This window comes from Girardinichthys multiradiatus, chromosome 18 (genome assembly GCF_021462225.1).
Source record: "Girardinichthys multiradiatus isolate DD_20200921_A chromosome 18, DD_fGirMul_XY1, whole genome shotgun sequence".
Taxonomy (NCBI): Eukaryota; Metazoa; Chordata; class Actinopteri; order Cyprinodontiformes; family Goodeidae; genus Girardinichthys; species Girardinichthys multiradiatus.
This window is the reverse complement of record NC_061810.1, coordinates 32,218,879-32,240,888: the sequence shown is the minus strand read 5'-3', so window position 1 is coordinate 32,240,888 and position 22,010 is coordinate 32,218,879. Positions and strand designations below refer to the sequence as shown.

At 38.8% G+C, this 22,010-nt stretch overlaps 1 protein-coding gene and 1 long non-coding RNA gene across 2 annotated transcripts in view; one reads left to right on the top strand and one right to left on the bottom strand.

Moving 5' to 3' along the window:
- The window catches only part of stard13b (StAR-related lipid transfer (START) domain containing 13b), an 84,664-nt gene that overhangs the window by 6,548 nt on the left and 56,106 nt on the right, over positions 1-22,010 (top strand). Inside the window, exons 3-5 of the mRNA XM_047391555.1 lie at positions 4,762-4,905; positions 6,068-6,214; positions 13,415-13,448. Coding sequence (XP_047247511.1) covers positions 4,762-4,905; positions 6,068-6,214; positions 13,415-13,448 — 325 coding nt within the window. The remainder of the gene's footprint in view (positions 1-4,761; positions 4,906-6,067; positions 6,215-13,414; positions 13,449-22,010) is intronic.
- LOC124883999 lies at positions 7,742-10,997 on the bottom strand. Its single transcript, XR_007042367.1, has 2 exons — positions 9,905-10,997; positions 7,742-9,818 (listed from the first exon to the last, which is right to left on the bottom strand). It is a non-coding gene; the product is annotated as an uncharacterized LOC124883999 (long non-coding RNA).

The following is a 22,010-nucleotide window of genomic DNA, read 5'->3' as shown; positions in this document are numbered from 1 at the left end:
TTGTCTCATTCTGAGGAGAAGTGTCTGCATTCCCAAATAGCACCTTAAGGGGATGTCACTAAAAAGACACTTTGTTACTGGGTTCCAGATTTTGCTTGAACGAGAGCCAAAAAACAGGGCATCTGTTTCTTGCATTTCTGTTTTTCTGACACAAGGGGTTAATTAGCAATCCTGCTCCCAAGATCCTCAGCTTCCTTTTCAGATGTTTTCAGGCATTTGGCTTGGAATCTTGAGCTTTTATCCCCCACCAGTTTCTATTTTAGCGTCTTTCCATTGAATTAAATAATAAAATAGATAATAACAACATTTTGTAGCATCACTACAAATTATAATAACTGCCAGCATTTTCTTTGTGTCACTTCTTTTAGGCATAGTTTGTTCTTCTCCTTAGGTAGGACTGTGAGAGTCCTCTTTATTTGTAAAGCAGACACAGAGGTTTGAACTGTCTAAACATACTGATCCATTGTCAAACATTTTGCATTCCCTTGTCAACACCGAGCCGAAAAGACAGACAGCAAAATGGGGAACTTTATTTTTTCCTCTAGGTGACCCAGAGTGATCCTTTAGACCTCAGAGGGCACCAGGGAACCAGCCAAATTTAGACTATTCCTCTGGGATTGAGTGGAAGGATTTACTTTCTCCCAGCACTTGCTCAGTCAGCTGACCCTGGGTGGTCATTGGGGCTGAGTGGAGCCTGGTGTCTGGTCAGTGATGTCCTTGCAATTTAAAGATAATGTAACAAGTGCATGTGTAACAAGATTAACAAGTATAATATGGTTAAAACTTACAATGAAGACTGATTTGCAGATTGAGGAAAACTGTTAAAAGATCGTACATTTACGAAGACTGTTTGTTAAAACAGTATGCCTTTACAGAGATGTGAAAAGATATAGTCTTTGTTCCTAAACTTAGCTATTTGTATGTACTTAATGTCCTGCTTCGACTGCAAGCATTTATATTTTTGAGTATTTCATTCAGTTGTCCCTTTCTTAAAGGCAATATCTCAGCGAGGAGTATGATGGGTACCTTTCACATTTTAACCGATACTGTACTGTACCGATACCCGGTACCTGGGAATCGATACCGGTTTTCAACATTACTAGTTTTCGGTACTTTTATGTGTATTTATGTGGTAATAAATGTTAATTCGTTTAATAACAGAATCTCAAAAATTTTCAATTTAACATACTTATTTCTCAATATTTAAACTCATATCAAAACAACATCCAGCTGTTTGTTTTGTAACATCTCAGTTGTTTCAAACATTTCTTCATCATTAAAACCCCTAAATGACTATGCAGTGTAATGCACAAAGTAAAACCCAGCCATGTTGCTGGCTGCAGACGACGAGTCGCTAACGAATGCAGGCATGAATGCCCGAGTTGTAGCCGTAGATCTGAGGCTGACAAAAATTGCCTCTTCAGCTTTGACAAAAATCTTGTGCTTAACCAGGTGAGTGTATATATACACACACTCAGAAGACTATAGAAATGGCTGGGCCCTTGGTTTCCTCTGACTAGAGCCTGTTTAAGCGGTCTACATATTCGAAAGAACATTCTTATGGAAAAAACAAACTGAAAAGTTTACCTATCTTCTACGTACTGTATTTATATGTCTATCTTTTTTCTTTAACTGTCTCCATCTCTGTTTTTTTATCATATCTGTTTTGTCTTTTCCATCTTACTTTCTTTCTTTTCTCTCTCCATCATGTATGTATTTAATTAACAAGCTCAGTTTTATAGATCCAGGGGGATAATTTCACCTCCGACAACCAAGCCAGGTGGTGGTGCCTGGACTTTAGCTGTGTGTCAGGGGCAGGGCATGAAACACTTGGTCTATTCTGTGTACTTCTATCTTCGCCATATGTACCAGGAGTAGGAGAGTTAGCCCAGCTGCTGCTCACAGAAGAGGAAGTGTTGTCATCAAAATTAAATTTGGCGCTTTTTAAAACCGCACATATACTTGCCTCTTTTCTGTTTTAGCGGCATGTTTTTCTGTCCGCTGTCAGGCTCTTGTGTTCACCTGCGTGCGAGCGTACGTAACTCAAGTGTGTCAGCGTCAGTGACACAAGAGTATGAGGAGTGTGTTTTCGTCCAGCTTTTGTCAAGTTTGGCCATATAAAGTAGAGTAGCAGCGACATAGGGAATGAAATCCTTCACAACGTAATCTATTAAAACTAACACTGTTAAAACATACTATTACTACATGCCGTCATCCTCTTGGGGGGGCGGGCGGTCTGGTTGGCGAGGGAGGGAAACGTTTCCCCCTATTCCCCCTTAAATAGTGGTAGGGAAAACGCTGCAGGTGCTTCCTCAGATTAGAAGTATTCCCGCCGCTGGTCTTGCACATTGCATCACAATTATTGCATCGCGCATAATCTGCACCGCATTTTGAAAAGTGGAGTTATACTTTCGAGCGGTTTCTATCAGCCATGCCTCCTTCGTTGACTGTACCGGTGACTACTGACGTCATTACGCTCCTGTGCGTGCAATGCTGTATTCATATCCGGCATAGAAAATCGCCCACTCTTCCATTCCCTTAGTGTCACAATGATGCGTTTAGGTACCGAAACATGGTACCGTTCGATTTTACGTGAATCGGTACTTGGTAGTACTGACGGAATTCGCTCGGTATCTATAATAGTACCGAATTCGGTACCCATCCCTTAGGATGAGTATTATTATTTTCATCACAGCAAATGTTCACTCGAACATTAATTGCAGGTGCATCTCAGAACTTCATCAAAAAGCGTATTTCAATGTTTAAATTCAAAAAGTTATACTCATATATTACATAATTCATTAAACAATGAAAATGAGAGCATTACATCAGACTGAGAAGAAAAAAAAAAGATTTTTTTAATACAGAAATATTATATTATAGCCTACAAAATATTAGGGGAGACTGCTGACTGTCAAGCAGACAGTCTATGACGCCACAAGGAGGGGAAACCTGAAAGAAGCTGGCTGTACGAAGACTGCTTTATCCAAGCATATTATTGGAAAGATCAGTGGAAGAAATAGTGACAACTACAGCTATGAGATGATTGTGAAACAAAGCCCATTTAAGAGTTTGGGGGGGGATTCACAAGACATGCTGCTGTATTCAGAGTTTCAAGAACCTCCACAGACTTATAAATCCAGGGCATGACCTACAACTTTTGCATTTCTTTTGTCAAGCCATTCCTGAACCAGAGAAAACCTTCACATTTAATTTGGAAATTAAGGTCCCAGAGTGTGAAGGAAGAGTGGAGAGGCACAGAATTCAAGTTGCATCAAGTTCAGTGCATGATTTTTACAGTCAGTAATAATTTGGGGGGCCAATTCATCTATTGATGTTTGCCCACTGTGTTTTCTCAAGTCCAAAGTCAGTGCAGCCATCTAGCAAGAAATTATGGATTACTTTGTGCTTTCCTTTGCTTATTTGCTTTATGGAGAGGCAGATTTTCTTTTCCAGAATTTGACACTGCCTCCACTGCCCAAAGTACAAATACCTCATTTAATGACCATGTTTAATTTGACAGCAAACTCGCCTGACATACACCTCATAGAGAATCTATGAGGTGTATGTCAAAAGGAAGAGACACCAGACCCAAAAAATGCAAATGATTGAATTACAGAAATAAATAAAAATTTTGATGAAAAGTTATTGAGATTTGTGAAGTCATTAGATGGTCCAACTGCTGACCTTAAAAGGTAGTACCCTGCTTCTTTCTGGTGCAACAATAAACCAGATAAAATGAGTTGAATCAAGTGGATTGATCTCACAGCAAATATTATCTTTGTTCCTTGGAAGCCTGACTTTGGATATGAAGAATCTGCCTTTAAAATTAAAACATAAGCATGCGCATAAAATGTAACCTAAATATGTGTCAGGGATGAACAAACATAAATCACTGATTCTGGATTCTGGTTGTAGTTCGGTTATTTTACATATTATAAACATTTTCAGTACAACCACTGTGGCTAACAATAAAAGCAACAATAAAAATCTAAAATAAGATATTTTCTCAATTTAAAATTAAATTTAAAACTTTTTTCACCCTTTACTACGTAAATACAATAATTATGCTATATGGTGAATTATTTTTTATTTTAATTCATAAATGTTGTATCCTCCTTTCTTGGTTATGTTTTTTGATTATATAGTCTTTTATATAGACTGCTGTTGAGCTTCTTTATTCTGGCTTTTCACTCCCATATACCAGCATGATGTATTGCCTTTGCATAAACCTTTGGCATGTTTCAAACAAACTATTCTTGGTATCTACACATGTGCTTACACCTGAAAGCATATGTGTATGTTCTTTAAAAACCAAGACAGTTCAATAGATCACATTGCCATGTGTGACAGCAATGCATTCGCATTATCAAATTTATAAGGCAATGTTTTGGGTAGTCCGTGATACTGTTTGATTTTGCCATGCATTAAAGGCATAGAGGGTCTCTTCTTTCCTGAAAGAATGCCTTAAAAAACGTAAACTTTGGTAAAAGGTAAACTGTGAAAGCAAAATAGAAAATGATCTCTAATTGCCTATGAACTGTTTCATGTAACATAAAAGACTTTTGCTTTAAGATATTTACTGTATGCTGTAAATATAAATGACCAAGGGATTTCCTAAGTTTTCCTAATTTCAGACTAGCAGAAAAAAAATAAAACAATACATAACTATTGTGCTCACCAAAGAAGTTGCTGTCATGTCTAAATGTTTTGCATTGTTTGCCTGACCTCTCTTTTCTGATGTTCTCTGATTACCCACAGGAGTCTCCACAGGTCACGAGTCCATGGTCTGAGTCAATGAGCCATCTCATGAGGAAACTGGACCAGCTTAATCAGGACATAGAGGAAGCTCTGAGTGAAGGTTCATCACCCTCTGACACACCTTGCATTACTCGCAAGAAGCAGGTGAGCATCACACGCCATGGCATTATACCTACTGTTAAAAAGTGGTTGGCCTTATATTTTAATAAACAAATAGCCCATTGTTAATAGCATCTGCTGTGTGTTTTACCCATAAAGACAAAGATGACTAAATGGGTTTACCAGGGCCCTTTTTAAGAAATTCAGATATACATGGGTGAAAGGAACATTAGGACTGCACCTTCAGTGCTTGATGGTGTGCATACTGTCATGGCTGATGCTGCACACATTGCTGTGAAGCCAACGCTGCATACTTGGTCATGGCTTTTAAACTTTCCTAAATCAATTTAGTTTGCCTTGCAGAGAGAAAATCCAGGCAGATTATCCAGACCTGGAAGCAGCTGCTGTTAGTAATTTCATGTCCATCTCTACTTCTCTGAATTCAGGCAGCAGTCACTTGTTATCCCAGTAAATGGAGGGGTACCACTGGTTTCTCTCTTGTGGGTTGTGTGACTTTTGCAACATGAGGGTACATTCTGTGACAAAATAATATTCGGTCCAGCTTCAAATATCTGACTCTCTTAGTGTGTTTTATGATTTGGACCCTCAGCCTTTAGATGTGATACTGGATTCTAAAGCCCGCAAGTGCATCAAGAACAGACAGTTTTTGTACTTTCAATGATGCAACAGGGGCAATGCAACTGTGTTCCTAAAAAGGCCCATTCTCATGGCATGTTACATGAAATATCTCTCCAGACTTAGCGTGCAGGAACAAAAGTGGCCTTTTGAGCTCCTTATGCATGTACTGCACAGAGGGGCTGTTGTGTTAGAAAGTAGTTTGGATGATTTGGTCTATTAGGAATGGTTCAGAGAGGCTAACATGCCTCCTAGGCATCTGCAGAACCATCCCATACATTCACTATGACCTGTTTCAACTAATGGCAGGCAACTGGCCAAAACAAGACATCTTTGCTGGGATATTTGACAAGGTCATAATCTCTGTTCTCTCAAAGGAAGATCTGCACATACAGCCTTCTTTGTGCAGCTCTGCCAAGCTGAACGGAGAGTGGAGACTTTACTTCCCCAACCACTGACCTCAGCCTGTTGTTTTCTTTTCTCCTGGCCGCTGTTGAGTTCATCCTGTCCTCGTCTCTTCAGCCACACAGAGACAGAGCCAGTCTTAACTGATGTTGTGATGTTGTTGCAGTGGGGTGCTGCTTCAAAGTCCTTGCTGAACCAAACCTTGAATGACAAAGATCTTCAACGACCACAAAGAAGGGAACGTTGGAGCCAAGACAGATCATCTGCTTCTCGCAACTCCTCAACAGGGACAAGGGCAAGAACCAAGAAGGCAGTAAGTTTCCCAAAAATGGTTTCTCTGTTTTTAAGACTTGTTTTAAGACTCTGTTTTAGACTTGTGTAACACTTTATAGCTTAAGATGGTACCTAAAGCTGTTGCGCTTTTCAAGTCCCCTTTTAAGCTTAGATCAAGATGTAGCTGTTATTTATGCCTGACTCCCACTATCTGTTTACAAATCAACTACTGATTAAAGCTTTGCCTATGTATAGCTGAAAATATTTTGTCCAAAAATAAATTTTCAAGGTATGTGGCAATTAACCTAACAAAAAAACTGACTGCATCTGTCAGTTTTTAGCATTTTCCAAAACCTCTTGAACAAAGAATGCTATATGATTTCTTACATTTTAAGCTACTGCCACACTTCCTATGATGCACTGCTTTGAATAGTGTGGGTGTGTATTGGGATTAAGAGTGTGGAATTTTCAGTGTTCTGCTGTGTAAGAGCAGGGTACATTAATTTTGCCACGATGTGCTCCCAAGTGGATAGATAATTGTTAACCAAATGAATCTGAAAGTTAATGCTGTCAGTTCAAGCATAAAGCACAACATGGGGAGTAATTCTTCATTAGTGCAGACAGTCTGCCTGCTTGGCCTAGTATGAGATATAAGTTATATTGTTATAGGATCAATTGCATTGGTCTGTATGAGTGGCACATATTAGAAACAACTGTGTAGGAATTTTTTTTGGCATGTCTAAAAAAATGTGTAACATCAGACTGTTTACACAAAAATGTTAAACGCATAGGAAACTATTGCTGGAGCCATATTTGAATCAGACTTAATATCCAGTCCTTGAAGGCTGATGTCCTGCACTTTTTAGATGCATCCCCAGTCCAATGCACCCAAATCAAATGACTGAGTAACCTCCGTAGCACGCAATCAGACACTAGAGTACTTGTAATTACCCAGATATTTGATTTAGATGTGCTCAAGTACAAATAAATGTAAAAGTTGCAGGATACTGGCCTCTGAGAATTAGAGTTTGAGACCACAGGACTATGGCATTGTAACTTCATAAACAAGGGGTCTCAAATTCAAGTCCTCGAGGGCCAGGTTCCTGCAACTTTAAGACATGTCTTTACTACAACACCTGACACAAATAAATGCATAATTGGCAGAACTTTGTAGAACTCGACTATATGCTACATAGCAAATTTAGCTATTTGATTCAAGTGTGTAGGACCAGGGACACATCTAAGATTGCAGACCACCTGCCCATGAGAAGTGGAGTTTGAGGCCCCATTCCTACACCATTGAAATGCTGTGCAGATATGCAAGAGTCTATTGGGGGTATTAGAATGATTGGCTTAAACAAGCATTTTAAACGACTAAAGGAATTAGGAAATTAATTTTTTAGCAAAAGAAGATTATTTCATCATGTACACAAAATATATTTCCAAAATTACATGTGTGAAATGCCTTGATTTCTGTGATGTATTTCTCATCCAGATCCACTTAGCAGTTAAAATAAAATTGCCATGGCTCTGTTTCTGAAGGTCCCAATTGAAATGAGGAAGCAGGTGGGTGAAAATATGTCTTTAATAAAGAAAACTTACAAAAAGAGGAACTTGACAGAGCTTGACAGAAGGATCTGTCAAAGAGCTGAAAAGACCATGTACATAGGCATGAGGGATTACATAATATGAACCAGGTAAACGATGAACTGATGCAGTGTAGCTGTGAGAACCGGGAATCTGCTACAATGATGTGTCTGCTTTATTCGAAACTATAATCGGTGAATGATGAACAATCCTGGGCCGTTGTGTTTGTTTTAATCTGTATCTCAAAACAGAAATGCTGAATTTGTTTTTACTTTACCAGCTAAAATCTCTAAAAAAGGCTTTCATGAGAGCATTTCTCTCTCTCTAGCCATATTTGCAGTTAAGCTGAATGCAGAAGTCTGCGCTTCCTTTCATTTAGTGTTTCCACAAAGGTTGCTGAGTCTTATCCACATATTTGCATGTAAACTCTGTAAAACACTCTGGTATTCAGTACAAGTGGCTGGGTTTATATGTGTTTGCAAACAACAATACAGAACTCTGGTCATGCAATTTAAAGTTAACATAAAATATGTGCTGCAAAGGAAGACAAACTAGGAGGTGGCTGAAGAACATGTTAGGGATGTTTAACCAGTGAGAAAGGTTTAGCTTCCTCCCAACACAAAGCTCCATTTTTAGTTTAAGAGTCAATTCAAAAAGTCCTACATCTTGGGCTTATTTCAGGGTAGATTTCTACCCGCTTTTCTCTGATTTGATCCTGGTTGAGAATCAAAGTACTTTATCCTTCCCTTGTGGCTATGATGTGTTAGGATGGCAATCAACTAGGTTGTGAGAAGAGATCCAAGATCCCAGCCAAACGCTCCTGAAATGTTTTCCATGTTGAACTTTAATAACAAGTTCAGAACCACTGACACTTGATTCTTCAAAAACATGCCCCTTATCTTTCTCTAGAACCATTTGGTACCTCTAGAAAATAAGAATAGCACTAAACTTGGCCTTGGGACAGCTGGAAATTTTCACAGATTTTGCAGATATGACTATTGTGGCTGCAGACTAACCGCGATTGTAATGAGGTCAAATCCCTTTCAGTGGTGATATGGTGTTGGTCATCTTGTTTTATGGATAGTATTAAAACAGTAATAAATTCTGTCAAACTGTTGATTCATCAAGGAAAGAAGACAAAATGTCTTGCCATCAAATGTTTATTTCTGGAGATCTTTTTTATTGTGGCAGCAATGAATCATATGTAAGGGCCTCTCTAATTGAATATCAGAAAGCAGTCTATGATAATGCAATGCAGTCTGATTCACAGTCTTAAAGTCTAAGGATAGTGGATGTGCTCAGGCTGGCAGAAAGGAATGTATTGAAAGATGTTTCGTAGATCAAAAATGTTTTGGAACAAGTGTTTTTCTAAAGTTTAAAATCTGAAATTCATCTCATTCTCTCCCTGTTGGACAATTTCATAACATGCTAAATGCTTTTGTGATGATAAAGATAGTGTCTTGTTGAAGGAAGATACAGTACAAAAGGCTGGTTTATTCCTTAAATCAGGACATGCAGAAGGAATATAGTATGCCCTTTAAATAGCAGGAAGCATCCTAAGCTTTTCAAATGATGTCAACTACTTCAAACACCAATGTTTTTTGAGGGTTTATGAGACCAACACTGAGAATCACATAATTGTGAAGTGGAAGGAAAATGGGACATGGTTTTTAAATGTTTTTCACAAATTAATGTCTTAAAAGTCTGCCATGGATATGTTTTTAGCACCTTCTCTGATACTGCTAAATAAAACCACTGCAGAAGTCAGCCATTTGCACATTCCCATTTAACCTGTTTTGTGCCTCTGAGGGTTGTTCAGAAACTAAGGAGAAGCAGCAGAGAACCACAGCTGAGGTGGGAGAATCTGTTTTGCTCTCCACAAATACGGCCTTTATGCAAAAGAGGACAGAAGATAGCTATTGTGGAAAGAAGGCAGTTTGCCTGATGGTGGCCGATCATGGGAGCTGAGATCCGAGAGGAAATTAAACTGTTGAACTTGACTAAGGAGATTTGTTCCTCCATGGAGGTGAGGAGCCAAGTAGAATCCAGGAGTGAACCTTTAAGGAAGGAGCAGAGAGCCAGGTTACACCAAAACTTGAAAACTTGAAAATGCATAAAGCAGGACACAAAGGGCTAGCAATACCACTATGGTTGACACCCAGGTGCAGCCAGCTCCTCTTCAGCTCCAGTGCTAAGACTGCTGTAGCTGATTAGAAGCACGTGTACAGAAACTCAGCAGCTCAGCCTCACCGTTCAAAGTACCCTGTAGCTCCAGGAGAGGGAGGAAGAGAGCACAGACATAAACCCACTAGATCCCTGACAGTTTGTACAAAGTCTTGACTTGAGAGACTGAATACAAATGTATGCCACACTTTTTAGATATTTAGCTGTAATAAAATATATATATATATATATATTCCTTTCACTTAATAATTGTGCACTACCTTATGGTGATCTACCACATAACAATCAAAAAAATACATTGAAGTTTGTTGCCCTGCGATGGACTGGCGACCTGTCCAGGGTATACCCCGCCTCTTGCCCATAGACTGCTGGAGATAGGCACCAGCTTCCCCGCGACCCACTATGGAATAAGCGGTAGAAAATGACTGACTGACTGACTGACATTGAAGTTTGTATATGCACTGTGACAAAATATGCAAAAGGTTGAGGGGTATTAACACAGCTACTAGGCACTGCACAAACACACCAGTAGTTCACAACATTGCGAAACATTTTGTAATTTCAAATTAAAATCTTTTGAAACTCGAAATTTATTTGAACCACAAAAACAGCTTATTTGAATGTACATGAAATGATCAAAGCATCAGATTAAAACTCCAGTGAATTACTTTTAAATGTACCACAGACTTGAAAATTTCACTGATAATCTAAAATAGATGGGTTCCAAATTAAATGTAGCTGTCAGAGCCAACATAGACAGCACACACAGTATGCTCACATAGTTTTCCTGTTATTGCTGTTCAGCATAAAGCCTGATTTTATTATTGGTGGATGAAGACATATTCAGGTCAAGGATTCTTACATTTAATTGCTGTTGGCAGAGATGGGCATGCCAGTCTGTCAGCTGGACTGACTGGTCCTGTAACTGTCTCTTTGGCTCGTCATTGTGTGGGGACCGCAGCCATCATTCACCCGCACACACCTTTCTCACCATGTAAACATCCATGTTGATGCAGGGAGGGGGAGAGTTTTCCTGTTGGACGAAAGCCTCGAAAAAGGTGCTCTTCACATCATTGAAGGACTTCACTCTTTGTGACCTGTAATCTTTGATATGTGTCATCTGTCTAAATACAACTGGCCCTCACTGGGGCGACATGTTTTTTATTGTAGGTCAGATCTTAAGATATGCTAAAACGAAGTACTTTCTGTAGAGAAAGAGACAGAGAGAAGGCCATGCCAAATGTGTACACCTCCTCTGGGGTGCAACATCTGGTTTTCGAGTTCTAATTTTCAGTGTTTGTTTTTGAATCTGGGACTGACAGAGGTCCGCAGAGACTCCCTGAACGGAAACCTTTCAAAACCCAAAAACAGATAATAATCCTAATTGTGTCTTAAGTGTTTAAATCCGTGATGAAATTCTGCCAGACTGTGCCAGATTTCACAGTCAGTAAGGAGAGATACATTGTGGCTATACCTCTTAGTTTTCAAAGGTCCCACTCAGCTCCTCTGTGTTTCAGCAGCGGAAATATTAGACACATAGAGGTTTGAGTCATACATTTATGACTTTGTTTTTCTGTCTCAGAAAGTTGGTTTTTGAACCTAAGGGGCAACTGAGTGGTTGAGGCAGCTGCCTCTGGAGCTACTCCTGGTGGTTCATCTCTTAAACCTGCAAAAAATGTGTTGGCTGTGGCACCCTCTTTGCTTTTAACCTTCTTCCACTGAATAAGTTACAAATGGTGTGCCAGCAGCGCGGTGTACTGTGACCTCATTAACTGTGTGGCCCTGAAGTGTCTAAGACTATCAGTGAGCTCACACAAAGCTCACCAGTCTTCTTAAATTTTGCTATTTGCTGTGTAGATTGCTTATCCAGCTAAATTATTTAATGCGGCTAGCATTTCTGCTGTTGCACAAACACTTTGGAGTTGTATCTCTCACTGCCAATGCACGATCATTTAACAAATTTTGTCCAATTTAAATTAAAAACAAAATTTACCTGGTGAATTACAATTGATTGCCAATTGTCTGTTATGATGGGCTGACTGCAGTGTTACAGAAAACCATCCTGGGAGTTAAGACTGCATTTTGTCTCTGTGAGAGAGAAATATGAAAACAGGGCAAGCGATCGACAAGCGCATAAGTCAGAGCAGCAAATTGCTAAGTCTCCTTAATTAACTACATAATTTTTTTTTTAAGTTGCTAGAAAAATTCTGTTTTCATTTGGAAAAAAGAGGTAAATCACATCACTACCTTTTTTCTCTTTTAGGTTATAACACCATTTCAAGAAACTAATGATCGATATACACAGTTATATATTGATGGGTAAAGAACTACTACTTTAGAATTTACAAACTCAGTCCTGGTCAAATCTGGACTTTTTTAGGCCTGGGTTGATGTAACATAACAGTTACATCAGCCCAGATAACATAACCCACATAACAGTGGTTTTTAATTCCCAAAACAGTCTTAGAATAATTTATGTGTAAGTTCAAAGCTACAAAAGGTTTTGATGAAAAAAACATTACCCAAGAAGTGGATTAGTTAAAGCAAAATAGACACACAGGACAGATGATCATTGCACTCACAGAGTCACACATAAATGCCATTTAGAGGGGTCAAGAAAGTAATGTTTTCTTTTGTCGGTGGGTGAACCCTTGCATATCAGAACATACAAACTGCACACAGAAAGACCCCATCTCTAATTTAAACATAGGACCTTCTTGCTGCAAGGTAACAGTGCTAGCAACTACCAACAGCCCAAAATTAATAATTTTATTTCTGTTTTTGCAACCCAGCTGCATGAAAAAATGATCTTCATAATATCTTAAAAGTCTTTTATTTATAAACAACTGAATTTGGTCGAAAGAAAACTGTAACACTATGCGACATTTAGCTTTTCTATAATAATGTTATTTCCTTTGGTTTGGTCAAAATGTTAATGTGGACCACAACTAATAATAGCTTCTGTGAACCGGTAAAAGGCTAATGTTATGGTAAGCAAAACAAACGCATTCTCCTGTGTGGCCTAAAGTCATTACCCTGGCCCAGCATAATTTTACCATCTTACCATGTCTTATTTTATTTTATGGAAGAGGTTCATTGAAGTGTGAACAGTTTGTCATATAGTTCTGAATGGGGGAAGAATTTCTTCTGTAACTCAACAAACTGGGCCACTTTGAACCAATGTTTGGGTAAAACTTCTGTCACAACAGCATAAACAGAGCACATACAAGAAATAACCCAAATGCTTTTAAAGTACAGTGAGTTTTCCTCAAACTCGGATTTAATTCCAGAGATATCACCTCAGCCGACTCCCAGCTGAGCTTTTAAATAATGCCACCACTGCTGCAGTGGAGAATCTGTATTGATTTTGTCATCACAGCAGTGATTGCAACAGTGTTGAAGAATGCAGGCGCTCATCTGCTATCTGAGCTACAGTTACGGATATATTACTTCTGTTTCTGTCTTGCAGATGTTTAATAAGATGACCACTGCAGCTGGTGCTGGTAAGATTTTTTTTATGCTCTTCTAAATGTTTGTGATGTGATGCTGATGTTGCTTTCTAAAATGTTAATCCTACTATGCTACTGCCTTAAAGAGGAGCAAGCTGGGCATAATGTTTTTGAGGATTTTATTTTCCACAAACGTGTACTTTGGGTAGAGCTGAAACTCTAAATGTGTTCATTGTTCTTGCATTGAGCCTAAGATAGATAGGCAGTTTGTTCAGGGTGATTGTTCTGTTCCCTGATCATGTTGGGATAGCAGTCCGTGACCTTGGACGGCTGGTTGAGAAAATTTAATAATCATAGGATTGGCTAAATGAATATAAGGAAGGATTGCTCTTTAAATTGATGGCTGGTTAGTTTAACAGGAACCTGCGGTCATAGGCACACTTACATTTGCATATTATTACTGCATAACTTTAAAGTACTGATAATGGAAAAAATAGTTTAGAATCAATGACGACTGTTGATTTCAGTGTGTTGGCATCTGTCTCTGTTCGCTCTGACTGAATCATGGATCCAAGATAGTCCAGCGAGTTGTTTAACACAGTAAACCTTGGCATTTGGAAACTGTGAACAACAGCAAATCATTGTTATCTACCGTGTCTTGCAAAATATTATTGTAACTTTTTCGCCTTCTGTTACATAATACCTACAAACTTTAATGTATTTTATTGTGGTTTTCAAAACCTTATAAAAATAAAAATCTTTAATCCCCCTGAGCCAATACTATGTAGAACCACATTTTACTGGCAATACAACCGCTCTAGCTCGTTCAGATTGATTTGTAAAGCAGCAATTTGAACATCCTACATCACATTCTAAGGAATGGATTTTGATCTGGACTTTGATAAGGCCATTCAAAACCATGAATATGCTTTAATCTAAACCATTTTATTCTAGCTGCTGCTGTAAAGTTTTGCGTTGTCCCGCTAGAAGGTGAACGTCTGCCCAGCCCTTTATTTAGCTCTATCCATCTTTCCATCAACCTTTACCAGCTTTCCTGTCCCTGCTGAAAAAAGGGGGGAAGGGATGTTCAGAATGATGTTGAGTAATAATTTTCTTTCTTCCTTTCACTTAAGAAATCCTTAATCTTGGTGTCATAATGTCAATTAAATACTGCTGTTTGGCACATTATAAAAATCTCCAAGCTGATCCTGGCCCTGCCTGCTGGCATCACTCAGGCTCCAGACGATGTTGATATGACTGATGGTCACAGGTGTGGGCTCTCTCCCTCCCAGCCGGTGGAATGTCTAAATGCACATTCTTTTATTTTAAAGGCCTTTCATATGGTCCTGGCTCACAGGGATGCAGTTAAAATTAGGCACCATGCCAGATCATTGTTTCTGTTTTGTTGAGGGGAAATATTTGGCCCGCTGTGATGTGGCCCTTGGGGGGCAGCTGCGGGATTTGAGTAGATGCCATTTTAGACTCAGGTTGCGTTCTCACATGACCTGTTATGCATGATGCAATCACACAAATGGGCTTCATGGTCAAGAAAATTTCCATACAACTTTTATGAAGCAATTAACTAATGTGAGGTCTGCTGCTGAATTATGAGATCTGTGGTGCGACTTACTGCTTTTTTTTTTTTGAGAGAAGAGTTAGACTTCTGCAATGTTTATGAACATAACTGTGATTCTTTACTTTAAAAACATAAATGATTAGATTCTGATCATTTTCAACCAGATCACACACAGTGTCACCGTCAGCTTATTTAATTTAAGGGTAAATAGATTATATATGTGGTCTTGACTTCAACAGAATGATAGAATGACTTGGAGAAGGATAATGTTATAAAAAGGACATAGCTGGCAAAGAGTCAGAAATATTAGGTGCGATATTTTCTGCATGGATTTTACGACTGTGCTGTGAAAAACTCTTTTAACATGAATACGAGACAGCCAGATGCTTCTTACCATCAACCATAACAACACTGCCCCTCTCCTTAAATTGATATTTTCCAGCAGGGAGAAAAAAAACCACATTCCTTGAGTTGAATTCCACAACAGCAAAGCAGCTGCTGGAGAACCCATTTGTACATTTTGTTACATTGCAACCAAAAACATGAATGTATTTTATCAAGTTTTTGTTAGATTGACCAACACAAAGCAGTAAAATGTTTTTACAATTGAATACCATAGCATGTATTTCTGTTCAACACCTTTTACTGTGATTCCCCTAAATGAAATCCAGTATGACCGACTAGATTTAGAGGTCACCTAATAGGTTTACACTCTTCACGTGTGTGTAATTTAATCTCCATGCAGTTGTTCTTTAAACCAAGGGATGAGCAGCTGTGATTGCAAAAAGGTGGCTCTAAAAAGTATTGTCTCATGGGGGCTAGATAGAGATGCAGGCCACAGTTTTCAGATTTATATTTGTTAAAAACTTGGAATGCACTTGAACGCTGTAGGCAATAGTATGCCATTTCAAAATGAGATGACGAATTACACAATGAGTGTTTTTCAGGTCATTAACTAAAGTGATTTTGTAAAAAAAAAAAACAGTGGAGCTTTTAGCTTCCTGAATTGATGTGTTGTTCTTCCTGGGAACAAAACAAGAAGTTCAGCTGAAAAACTACACCTGGATCCTCAGAGAAGATTTTGCGCATGAAGGGCTGGAAAAATGCCGAACATTTAATCTAAAAGATTTATCTTCTGAAGGCATGACTTAACGTTAATGTTAGCCAAGCCTCTTTAACTTCTTAGCACACCACTAGCCAAAAGTACCTAATCTACTCTCACACTATGAAATTTATCTGAGGAAATATATTCCCTGCAGCCTCTTTAATTTCAGCGTAAAAATTGATGGCTTCCTCTGGTGATGGGAGGCAATTATGGTTATCCTTGAAAACTGGCTGTCTTGACTGACATTAATCTTACAATTAATGAAACTTCATAGGCATCCTTATGCTAGAAACGGTATATCTAGCACAGTGTCTAGCAGAGATACAGTACAGGGATACAGAATCAAATTTATGTGTGTTGACTTAAATGTGACTGATTTGAGACTTTGCAATGGTTTGTTATTAGATAATGTGTATTTTGTAGGCGTGCAGTATGTGTGCACATTTCAGACATTAATTTAGACCACCAAAATGGATGTGACAGGGTTCAATGAGAAGCAGCTTTGTGGAACTGAATGAATTTAAATTTGCATAAAATACATGCTCATGTGCTTTGTTATGATAAACATCACCATCCCGTAGCAAGTCAGCAGAGAAATAACACACATGCAGCTTAACCAGCACAGTGTGGCCCAGAACTGTCAGGCTGAGGCTTCCCTTTTGGCCTCTGAGGTTTCAATCAGGCTCCGTGCATTTACACAGATCTTCCCTCTGAATAAATATGCTAATCTACTTTCAATGTGGAAATCTCCAGCTGCTGATTAAAAGTAAAACAAAGAGGATAGTCTGTGAATCCCTTGGAGACTTCTGTCTGTTTGTGAGGAAAGAAATGCAAAGCCCTTCGTTGCTCGCACATTAGTGTGAATGGTTCCAATGGAAAAGCTGTAGAAAACATGGAGAGAGGATGTTTCACCAGTTTCAGCTTTTACTTTTTTTACCTTTTATAGTGAGTGTGAAATGGACTGTTGTTAGATTGGTTCACTAAACATACAGTACTTGTCTCTTGTAGGATCAAAAAGATAACTTAAGCAGTAGTTCAACTAAAACATTTGAAAACATTTTACAAATCTTTTTAATGGGTTTTACTGTAAGACATTTTCCTGTATGGGAACTGCTTTTCCTGTGGCTTGACTACTCTGCTTTGCCCTTTTTGTACACTATAAATCTCTGTTCCAACTAAAAACAGAAAGCACCAGTGGGTATTACATTATGTCTGTGTCTTAGCAGTGTTGACTTATCTGTATTTTGCCTCCTGAGTGCTTCTCAGCTGTCCTTAAAGTTCAGGGCTTCAGTCTGACTAAGGGTCACTGATGGTCGAGGCCCACTGTGACCTCCTACAGCTGCAATCTCTTTCTGTCCCCGTCTCTCTGGAGACCAGTTAGACACTTTAATATCTACATCACCAGTGCTCCATGGCAGTATGCTAAGAATAGATGACATTCTGACAGTCTGAAACTTAAAGTATACAACAGATTGAATATTAAAATCATATGTAGATGTCAGAGAGAACCTCTGCTGTTTTATTCTTGGTTTTTGAGTTCAGGTAATGGATCTGTGTGAGGCAGTAATCTTCCTGACCCTAACCTTGTAAAAAGCAACTTTCCTGTATTGCCAAGTAAAGATATATTTCCCATGAAAGTAAAGCCGAGTACACAGAAAGCCCCATGCAAATGTATTCATACCATACCATGCTGGAAGATTTTCAAGTTGTGTCATCCTACAGCCACAAACCTTTATCCATTTTATTTTGATTTTGTCTGATGGTTGTTATCATGATTGTGTATTCAACCTCATTTTCTCCTAAACCTCTAAATAATCTTTAGGGCAACCATGATATTATCTGGAGGTTTAACTGTTGAGGTTACTTGCCTTCAGATTTAACCTTATTGGTAAAAAGAGACCATTGGTCTGTAATTTCATCTCAGTTTGAATGCAGCTGTTCTGTGAAGGCCTCAGACATTTGTTGTTCTGAACAAATAGTATAGTTAAGACTAGGAAACACGCCGGAATAACTACTGATGAAGTTGTTTAGAAAGTGGGATTGGGATGCTCAACAATAGTTCATGCTTTGAATTTCTAACTGAGCACTGTTTAATCCATTATCAGAAAACTGAGTCTAGCACAGCCACAAACCTACAAAAATATGATCTTCCTTCTAAAGTCAGTAGTCAAGCATCCCATGGTAACTCTAGAAAAACTGCAAAGATCCACAGCTGAGGTGCAAGAATGTATGGACCTGACAGCTATTTGTAGCTCACTTTACAAATCAGGCCTTTGTAGAGTAGTGGTAAGAATATTTTGATCAGAGGTCCCCTCTGAAATTTACCACAAGCCAATGGGGAAAACAGCAAGTAATACAAGTGCTCTAATCCAGTGAGATGAAAGCTGAACTTCAGGGACTACATGCAAGATGCTCTTTGGTGAAAAATGAACACCCTGAACACAATATCTTCATTGTGAAACATGGTGGTGGCAACCTTGTGGTTTGGAGGTGGTTTTCTTCAACAAGGACAGGGAAGTTGGTCAGAGCTAATGGGAAGATGGATGGAGCCAAATTCAAGGCAATCCTGGAAGCCTATTTTATAAAGAAGAATGGGCAAAGTATCTGATGTGCCAGGCTGGTAAAATAAAGGTACTTCCTCCAAATATTGTTTGGAATTGATGTATACAATCGCACAGTCTACATGACAAATTTCAGAAACTATTTGTAATTTTCTTTACAATTTTCTTTAAGTCTATCAAATAAAATCCCAATAATATACACTGAAGATGTAATGACATGTCAAAACGTGAAATGAGTAAAGGAGTAAACCTGTTCAACAAAAAAAAGTAATGTCGCAGCACCAAGACGTTTGTATTTTTTAACAAAACAACTGATATCATTTCTGGGGTGGTATCAGAGTTTGCATGTCCATTTTCTATTCTGTCTCTAATTTCTGCCGAGCCTCTACAAGATATCTTTGGTCATTGCGGAAAAGAACTGCACAGCACAGTTAAGGATTTGTACCAGAACATTACACTTAAAGAAATTGTTTACAAATTGGGACCAGATGCTGAAATTATGGTTGTGTGAATGAGGGAGGTTGTAAAATACCTGGATGCTTGGAAGGAATTTTTTCTCTTAGGTTTGAAGAAAAGTTAAACTTTAGATTTTTTGGCGATATCACTATCAAAGCAGTGTTTGAGAAGTCCTTCCTGAAAGGCAAAAACCAAAACATTTGCTGAATTTCTGAAAGCCAAATAATAAATTAGACAATAATGTTTTCTATATTTTTATTTTATTTTATTGTTTTGATGTAAATATAATAATAATTTTAATAATAATGATTATGATGATCATAATAATAATAATCATAATACATTATGTATTTATTTATTTTGCACATTTGAGCCCAATTGTTTTGAAAATGGAATAAAAGAGTGGATTTAAAAAAATATAGCCAACTTTTTTTGCCTGCAAAGTGCAAAGACAGAACCTGGGTATTGTGGAACTTCTTGGTTTAAGTCTGCAGGAATAATGAATTTTCATTGGATTGTGCCAATATATTTGCTCCCCATTTATCTGGTAAAGAACAGGTGCCAGGTCCGTGACATCATGCTCTAAATTTATCATTTGTGCATGCAGATCAGAATATAAAGCTCATTGCTGGCATGAGACATTCCACACATGGAAAGATGTAAAATGACTTGTGGTTTCCTGAGTGCAGAGGCCATCTTGGCAGTTTGACAGGGAAAGAAAAAAGAGTGGGAAAAAAGATGCTTGGTAGTATTTCTGGACTTCTCCTTGTATATACAGTGATTTGTCAAGGTCAGGAAAACATTACAAAACTATCTGGATAACCTGCTCTAAAATATTTTAACATGTTTTTCTCAGTTACGCAGCCATGTTTTTTAATAATGCCTTTCAGGCTCACATGCTGAATGAGATCATCGTCTTCAACATTTTCCATCTCCTCTTGGTTAAATTTATTGCTGAGTATTAATCTTCTGTCCACTATGCATTGTGCAGCTTTATAGTGTTGTTTAAGTTTCCTAATTTTATGTTTTGCAATGAAAGGAAACTGGTTTATACTTCTGATTCCTGATTACTTAATTCTGCCAATTGGAAATGAAGCAGCTAGTATATTCTTAATGAGACAACTTTACTAAAACGATCAAGGTTTTTTTTTCTAAGCATGTGTTTGTGCATGTGTGTGTCTGGTGAAGAATTTATGCCTGGGATTTGTAAACCAAGTAGAAGGAGACATGGGCATTTGTGTGAGGATGCAGTCCAGTTTAACAGGAAACATGTGTGTGTGTAAGAAGTGACACAAAAGCTAAGAGGTTGGTCCAGCACTCCACTTTCACATAAACGGAAATACAGAAGCAAGATTTAGGAAGTAATGAGCCAGGAAGGGACATTCAGCTTCAGGGCCTCTTACGCTGGTTTCGTTGTCCGATGAGCTAACCCCTCCCTCCTACTTCCCTATGTATAAAGGGATTGCTCAATCCAGCTCTCCATCCAACGGGTCCGGACTTCCCTAAACCTGAAAGATCCTACTAAGCAGGTTTACTGAAAGTTCTGTTTAAGCTGGTGTCGGGAAATGACTCGCCTAGCCTCTGACAGCCTTCATACAAAAGTCTCGCCCTTCTTCAACTAGTGGTCTGGACGACTGAGTAGCCTATCACAGTCATCCACACTTTCAACAGGCACTTTTGTTCACGGCTGCTCATTCCCTAATCTTACAACTGGCTCTTGGTATATGGGCTAGGTTAATTTTAGTGGCTCGGCACGAGCCCCAAGGGCACTGTTTTAACAAACTTGGCTAAGGCGACCTATAAAAACTTCCTAAAAAAATCTTAGAACCAGGCAACAAGACTTTTTACCACCAATGAAAAACCAAAAATAAGGTGACTCAATTAATTGAATGTCCACGATTCAACTAGAATTTTATATGCTTTCTTTAATTAGTAACACTTTTGCAGATGTCAGTAACAGCTTAAATTCGGCAACACATAATAATTTCAATAATAGAAATGAATCAATCAACTCAACCCGTCTTTCCCTGACGCTGAAACTAATGAGGTTGGAGAGGCTTTGAAGACGGAGGCTCATCCATGCACCTGATGGAGATGTTTCTTCTGGTAACAACGAGTGGTTTCTTGAAGGGAATACGACTTAATCTTCAGTTTTCTTCCTTTAAGTGGCAGGCACTGATGCTCCAGACTTTGATGGTTAAACAGTAACTTTGTTGTCATATGTCTCCGAAGACAGTAATTTCCAGAGGCTGAAGAGTTGAAGGAAACCCGGAGACATAAATGAGGTTGATTCAGGACTTCCAGAAGCCCGAAACTTAGAGCAATCAGCTGTTCACCGATCAAGTTCACTTCTGTTGCCTGGATAAAAAGGCTTTAGATGAAATCAGATTCTTAATCTTGAGGCACAGTCCTTTCTGGGTCCACGGGTTGATCCTCTTTTTAATGCAGTCGATCAGCTGGGCTGTGTCTCTGTTCCTTTTCCATCTGAGCTTCTTTTCTCCGTCCGATCTTGTTCGCTGGTCTTCTGCGAGGAAACAACCGCAGTTCCCTCCTTCAGCATTGCCTTTATAGCGCCGATACTTTCACCAGTCAGCCCTTTGGCTTCTCAGTTATTGCGAAACCTACTCTGCTCAGCTTCTCAGTTATTGCGCAACCTACTCTGCTCAGCTTCTCAGTTATTGCTCAATACTTAGTCATGGTCATCGTGACTTTCTGGTTCTGTTTTTCGGCCCTGGAGATGCCGTAATAGCATCTGGCTGTAGACTCATCCTCCCTTCCTTGCGCTGGTCTTCAAAAGATTCGCTGTCAGCATGCAGCTGGCTTTCGTCACTCCTAGTCATCTTACAGTTCTCTCCCTAATCTGCTCAGTCTTAAACTTTACACAGTATTACACATTCCATTCTCAGCTTTCTGCATTT